Source organism: Miscanthus floridulus, chromosome 14 (assembly GCF_019320115.1).
Source record: "Miscanthus floridulus cultivar M001 chromosome 14, ASM1932011v1, whole genome shotgun sequence".
Lineage (NCBI taxonomy): Eukaryota > Viridiplantae > Streptophyta > Magnoliopsida > Poales > Poaceae > Miscanthus > Miscanthus floridulus.
Window position 1 is genome coordinate 5923014 of NC_089593.1, and position 6924 is coordinate 5929937.

At 47.0% G+C, this 6924-nt stretch overlaps 1 protein-coding gene across 3 annotated transcripts; it reads right to left on the reverse strand.

Moving 5' to 3' along the window:
- Positions 1-1030: 1030 nt before the first annotated feature.
- Positions 1031-6676, reverse strand: LOC136505096 (protein DETOXIFICATION 44, chloroplastic-like). Of its 3 annotated transcripts, none has more exons than XM_066500195.1 (7): positions 6544-6676; positions 6174-6430; positions 5814-6067; positions 3579-3767; positions 3167-3203; positions 2932-3035; positions 1031-1576 (listed from the first exon to the last, which is right to left on the reverse strand). In XM_066500195.1, exons 4-7 carry the CDS (start codon positions 3703-3705, stop codon positions 1548-1550), a joined length of 297 nt encoding a protein of 98 aa, XP_066356292.1. In that variant the 5' UTR covers positions 3706-3767; positions 5814-6067; positions 6174-6430; positions 6544-6676; the 3' UTR covers positions 1031-1547. The 3 variants fall into 3 exon arrangements, with proteins under 3 accessions (XP_066356292.1, XP_066356289.1, XP_066356290.1); XM_066500192.1 differs by having other exon boundaries at positions 3167-3263; XM_066500193.1 differs by having other exon boundaries at positions 3167-3263; positions 5814-6071.
- Positions 6677-6924: the final 248 nt, after the last annotated feature.

The window sequence follows — 6924 nt, forward strand, 5'->3', positions numbered from 1 at the left end:
CGTCGCCGCCATGGAAGAGAAGGGAGTCGAGCGGACCAGAGGAGGCAGGAGGGAGAGGGAGGGATGGAGGCGAGCGCACCAGAGAAGGGAGAGGGAGGGTGGCCAGCACACGGCGAGGGAGAGGGAAGGAGGGAGGGAGGCCAGCGCACGGAGGGAGACGGCCGCGCGTGGGAGGGAGACGTCGCCGTGTGGGGGAGAGGCGAGAGGGAGCGGGTAGAATTTAGGATTCGGGGTGAGGGACTGAGGGTGAGGCGGGGAGAGGCGAAGGCGAGAGAGAGCTGGGCTGAATGTCGCCCTGCCCTGGCCTGGGGGCGTGGCCGCACGGGGTTGACAGGCCGGGCCGCTAGCGGGCTGCCTGTTCTGTAGCAGGCCGTGCCGTGCCGGCCCACATGCCTAGGGTAAGGCCCAGGCACGACCTATTCCTCCGGGCCGGACTTGGACCGGGCCAAAAAAAAACGGGCCTTGGGCCGTGCCAACGGGCTCAGGCTGCATGGCCAAATATACCGGGGAGGAAGCGGCCGCCAAGCAGGACACAGTGGGCCGCATCAGTATGAACGGGGCCGTTGTTTGTTCGCCTCTTTTCTTCTCGTTCGTAGCCAGCTTATAATTAATAAATAAATAAATATAAATAGGGCCCACCCCATTTCCGCTTTCGACGCAAGCTCCGGCATCCGTTTCGTCTCCGAGTCCGAAGGAGCACGAGCAACGGGAAGCCGGGAAGTCGTCTCGTCTCCCTCGGGTTCGTACCCCCAACACCACACCACGCTCTTTTCTTACACAGATCACTTCCGTATCGCATGGATCGCTCATCCCGCGTCGCATGAATTTGTTTGTTTTTGTTCCGTTCCAATTGAATTGCCGATTTGCTAATCCTGCGTCTCATGAATCGCTCATCCCGCAACTTCCGTATCGCTCATCCCGCGGCGCATGAATTGGTCCTGATCTACTTTATGCTCAAACCCTAAACCTTTCACGCTTTACGATTTCTTATCGCATGAATTGGGCCTTAGTCTACTTTATGCTCAAACCCTAAACCTTTCACGCTTTGCGATTTCTTATGTCCTGTTTTCATCTGAATTTACATCCATCGACCTGATGTATGTCAGATCAGGTCAATTACATCCACCGACCTGATGCATGTCAGATGACATCAATTACATCCACAGATCACATCAGAATTGCATCTACCGACCTGATGCATGACAGATCACATCACAGATCATCCGAATTACATGCACCGATCACATCAATTACATCCACCGACCTACATGATGCCAGATGACATCGCACATCCACGCGACATCACATCAGGATATCACCTCCGTAGATTCACCGACATATGCACCTATTGGGAGATCTGACGTCGTTAGATCACCTAGTATTGCGTCATATGATCACGGCCCAATCTTAATTATCTGTCAGTTCCTGTTCCTGATATCACATCAGTTCCTAACATCGATTCTGTAACTATAACTTTGCAGCTCAAGACATGGCAAAGCCAAAAAAGGCCGTGCTCCCCGAGCCTGATCCAAAAGGCTCGCACCGCTTCAAATGTGATGAATGCCACACCAATGACCTGTACAAAGTCGCAGACATCATAACGCACAAGATCTGGTGCGCATTGGCAAAGAAAAAGCACGAGGAAGAGACCAAGGCCAAGGCCAAGGGTCAGCACCGCGGCCCCAAGCGTAACTGATGCAAAGACCCCACCCCACCCCCCAATTCTCGGTTTGGAAGTTGTTAAATGTTGAACAATTGTGTGATCAGTTTGGTTATTGAATTTGAACAATGGTTTGATTCTGAGTAGACACAAAGTTGAACTTACTATGTGCTTATGATCAGTTTGGTTATTGAATTTGAACAATGGTTTGATTCTTAGACACAAAGTTGAACTTACTGTGCATGTTTGGCTGCCTTACTAGGCAGCGCTTCGGCTGCTACTATCTACTGTATCAACAGGCTTTTGTGCCTATGCAACTGAATCTACTGTATCAAGTCTTTTGTGCCTATGCCACTGAGCAACCGCTGCTAGCAGCGGCGGTTGTGAGTGATACCAGCCAAACACTCCCACTATGTGCATAAGGCATTGGGCCTGCTTGTCATGGGAGAAGGAATTTAAAGTATTTTAGCCCAACTAGAAGCCCACCTATAACCAGCCTTTTCTTTTCCCACTCCTTCAATCCTTCGCTAAGCTGTGGCCGTTCCCGTCAATGCGGCACGGCACGAGGAGAGCCTCCGGCCGGCCATCGCTTGGCATGCAGCAGCAGCCAGCAGGGGGGGAGGGTCTGGCGGTGCCGCAGCAGTGGACCACAGGGCAGCAGGCAAGTAGCTAGGCAGCCAAGTGCCCAGCGCCCAGCAGGCAACCCTGTTAACTCCTTTCCTCCCTGTTCTCTCGATTTCTCTACCCAGGTTCAGTAATGTCAAACACAGTACTGAAGTACGTAGTGAATTACAGGCACGTTGACATCCATCACAATGGCCACTTCCTCTACAGGTATTGGCCAAATTCAATTTGCCCCTCTACATTTTTTATCTGCTCAGAGAATTTGTGTTTGGACTATTGGCTATTTGGATTTTTGAAAAATAGCAAAAGAAACAACTGTATTACAGATAATGTATCATCATTCCTTTTAGACTTGTACTGTTTTCTTTATAATTTTATTAATGTGCATCATTATTTGTTTTTTAAAATAGTAAAATGTTTCCATGTATTTTTTTGTTTTTCAGAAAGAGCGTGTTTGCATATATGTACTCATCTGTTAGACATACGTCTATCCATATATAACAAAAATAGCATATGTTTATATCCATATCCATCTAGTGTATCGGCATACCTATATCCATATATAACAAAAATAGCATATGTTTATATCCATATCCATATATAACCAAAAAAAAATCCTTGGATGAGCAGGAGGGATATTGACCAACCAGATTTCAGGTAGCGGATGACTCCTCCATCCTCAATTATATTCCATGAGAACAGATCTACTTCATTATTCAGCTTCCAAAGGAGGATGAATGCTGTCAAGTACCTGAATACATGTAGACAAAAAATACAAATACTTTAGATAATTATAAGTTAGATAATGATAATAGAGGCAGAGATACTCCAATAAGAAAATCTCATTTTATTTATAAGAATATCATGATGGCATCAACATACTCCGAGGTCACAGTGGCCAGTGCAGCATCTCTTACTCCTAGACCAAGTGGAAAAATAAGTAATGCATCAAGTACTGTATTTAATAGGTTGCCAGCACCTGTAAGCATCATACCATCAGTTCTGCTTAATCATTTTGAATCAATTACATATAGTAGCTAGAATAAGAAATAAAAAATAGTTACAACAAAAGAATGTGCATTGGTCAAACCAATTCCAGATGGACAAAAAACTAGTGTTATGTGGGAATAATTCACTTATTGCCATTATGAGAGGGTGGGTGGCAAATGATTTGCCACCTTGTGAGAGTAGTGAATGTGAGAGGGATTAAGCACGACCCCCCTCATAATGGCAGAGTTAAATGACTCTGTTATCTGTTACATTATTTTGTCAAAATGAACTGGCAAAGACTTACCCACAGCATACAATGGTGTCCTCGTGTCCAGGAATCCACGAAATGCAGCCTGAGCTGCAAGTGCCACTATGACTGGTGGAGCACCAAGTGCCCTCAGTGTAAGAAACTGTTCTGCTGGTGCTCGCATTGGTGAAGCGTTGACAGGAAAGCAAAAAACTTATGTTCAGCCAAGAGTGTCTTGAAAGAAAACTGCAAGAGTATAGGGAATTAGTCACAGAAGGTGTCATTAAGTATAATTTATAACAGTCGCAGCATTATGGAACCTTGAAGTCAGAAAATTTTGAGTTGGCAGACCATGGAAACCTGGTTTCATAGACTGAACTCAAAAAAGCCACCCACCACAAAACGGGAAAAGGTAAATAGTCTAGAAGTGCTATATTTTTGCAGCGCCAAATGTGTGACATGATAGGAAAATGTTTGGACAAGTTTCCCATTAGATTCATATAATAAGGTGAAAGCACTTTCAGAGATTTCATTAGGAATAGTGACTTTGGCACAATGATTTTTGCAGAGATTTCATTAGGAACTTAGCCACATAGACATCGGATGGTTCAGACCAACAGCCAACCAAACATACATGAAACACCTAAGAATATTAACACAGTGCTGATATCAAGTTCAAGGGAAGAAATAGTCCTAGAAATCTGAGCATGCGAATAAATTGGTCTTACGTACGACGGGTATACCAATGATGTTTATCAGGGTCCCAGATCAAACAATCAGAGCTACCATTTCCAACAGTCCAATGCCAGCAGCTAGAGCCAAAGATGTTGACACCACCGGAAGAACCTTCTTTTGTTGCCTTGCCTTCTCGGCGTAAAAAATTCAAAGAAGACCTGGGAGTGGATTAACATCCTTATCCAACCAAACCAAACCAAAAGAGATCCAACTCAAAGAAGACAACTATCCAATCCAATCCAATTGCATATTTGAAATATCCAATCCAACACCGTGTTGATCCAAATCCAATCCATTCATCCAAATAATCCCAGCATTAGTTGCTCTGGACGTATGGCAACCTGCTAGCGCAATTCATACTTCAGAACACCCTTGCGCATCCTTCTTCACCTGCTGCCGCTCGATCATGAGCAGTCGCTGCAGCCGAGCTGCTCAATCGACTGCTGCATCTTGGCTATGGCTAGCTTCCGCTGAGCTGCTGCATGCTCCTCAGTTCTAACGTATGTGTCTATGATCTACCCTCGATCTGCTCTGCTTCCATGTCGATGTCCATGTGCCCCAGGGGCAGCTTGAACACAGTCCTCCGTTAGCTGCTCCTCCCTAACACCGGGTGCAGGAACGGCAGTCGGCGGGTGCTTCATGGCCATAGCGATGGTGGGTCAGCACTGCAGTCTGCCGGCGTGCACATATCGCCCAGGATAGCGAGCAGATAACGAGCGAGAGGTGTATTGTCCTCTCAGGCGAATGAAGGGAAACTCTTGGTTGGTGGATGAGAACTTGAAGTTTCCGGTGATCATAGGTTCGCAAGGGCGGTGAGCGACACAGACACGAAGCTGCTTATCTGGTCGTCCAGGATCCACGCCTACCTCAAGCTGTACATCCAATGGATTTACGGCAATGTTTTCCTAAACGGTAAACGGTAGACAGTCGGCGAGGTCTCGTGTAGCGTTTAGACCGTGTACACGGCGTGTACACGGTTTTACACGGATTACTCGTTTTTACTTTATTTGTAAAAATAACTATAATAACCTGTGTATATATTCCTATAACATAGATAATATTTGTATATTCAAATAATTTTATTATGAAAGTATATTCCACAACTAATCTAATGGTACTTATTACACATCATAAACATTTGTAATATTTTGAAAATAACATAGATAAATTATTTTCAAAATATTACCCAGTGTTCGCCTACACGGCCGTGTAGACCGATTACACGGCCGTTTTTTACCGTGTACACGGCGTTTCCGTGTAACCTACCGTTTATGGCCTAAACTGCACGTTCGGCTACCGAGTAGCGATTACACGCCGAGTAATCGGTCTACACGGCCGTGTAGGCGAACACTGATTTACGGATATATAAGTTCTGGTATCCAAACTAGTCCATCGAATTAAATCCAACGCAGATTGAGTCCATTTAGATTATGGATTAACCAAATCCATTGCCAGCTCTAGACTCACGTTGTTTGTTATAAAAAGCAGATGAATAGAGAGCATGGAAAGGCACGCTATTTATTGAATTGGCAATTGAAGGTCGTGTTTGGTTCTTACCCAGAGCCCGCCACAGCATGACGCGCCTATGCTCAGCCTCCATTTGTTTCAGCGGCCGAACCTGCCGCCACTTGTGGCGCGCCACACTCATGAAGACAGCTGCCTAGTTCTTTTCTCTCCGTTTCTCGCCAAAAGTCTGGCGAGCTCACAAGCCGCCCTGCTCTTGTACTCCTGATGACGGAGCCGTTGCCCCTGCTGCCGCCTGAGTGGGCTGTGCGTGGACAAGACGGCGCTGGTGGCGGCATCTGGAGAAGCTGACTCGATGCAGAGATTAAGACAAGACAACATGAGAATTAACAAGGCATGTATGTAACTGAAACACGTAAGAACACGAACCAAAAAAAGGGGGAGCAAATTCACCTGTTAGGGGGGTCTCTTCGATTCAGATCCGATGAGAAATGTCAGTAAACAGCAGGGGTACGCCATGGATCTGAACAGATGTTGTTTTGACCTCCCCACAGACCTGGGGCACGTAAATCAACGGGACTGATGATGTCGTCCGAGGGGGTTCATGAGATAGGGTAGGAACCGAGAGAAAAAAACTGCATCGCGGCGAAAGGTGCCGCCTTTCCGTCCCTGGACGCCCAAGGAGGCCGTAGACATGAAGATTCGTGAACCTGGTGGGAGAAATTTGCAGGCACGGGACAGATCTATGAGAATTCCTCCGACGGTACCACAGAACGAGAGAGAGAGGGGAGGAGACGAAGAGCGAGAGGTCAGGGGGTCATACCAATGGTGAGATCGGAGGCGCAGGCATGGCGCGCCAGGGCTTCGGCCCGGCGAGAGATGAGGAGCCGTCGCCGTCGCCTTTGCTCGGGTCAGAGGGGAACGCGAGAGGAAGAAGGGGAAGTTCTATCTTGGCCGACCTTTCTGGTTCCCTTCGTATTACCCTCGGTATGATGACGTAGTAAGGCACAGTAGACTGAGACGTGGGCCCCACACCGTGGACCCACATCTCGTTAAGACGACGTACACCGTACGTAAGCAGGTCCTTCGTCAACGTCTGCCGTGACGTGATTGGCTCCCCGTAATACTAGTCTCCTTCCAGTTTTACGGCTTTATTACGTTCTGGCTTTTAATTAACTGGAAGTAAAAAATACATGAGTCGTTA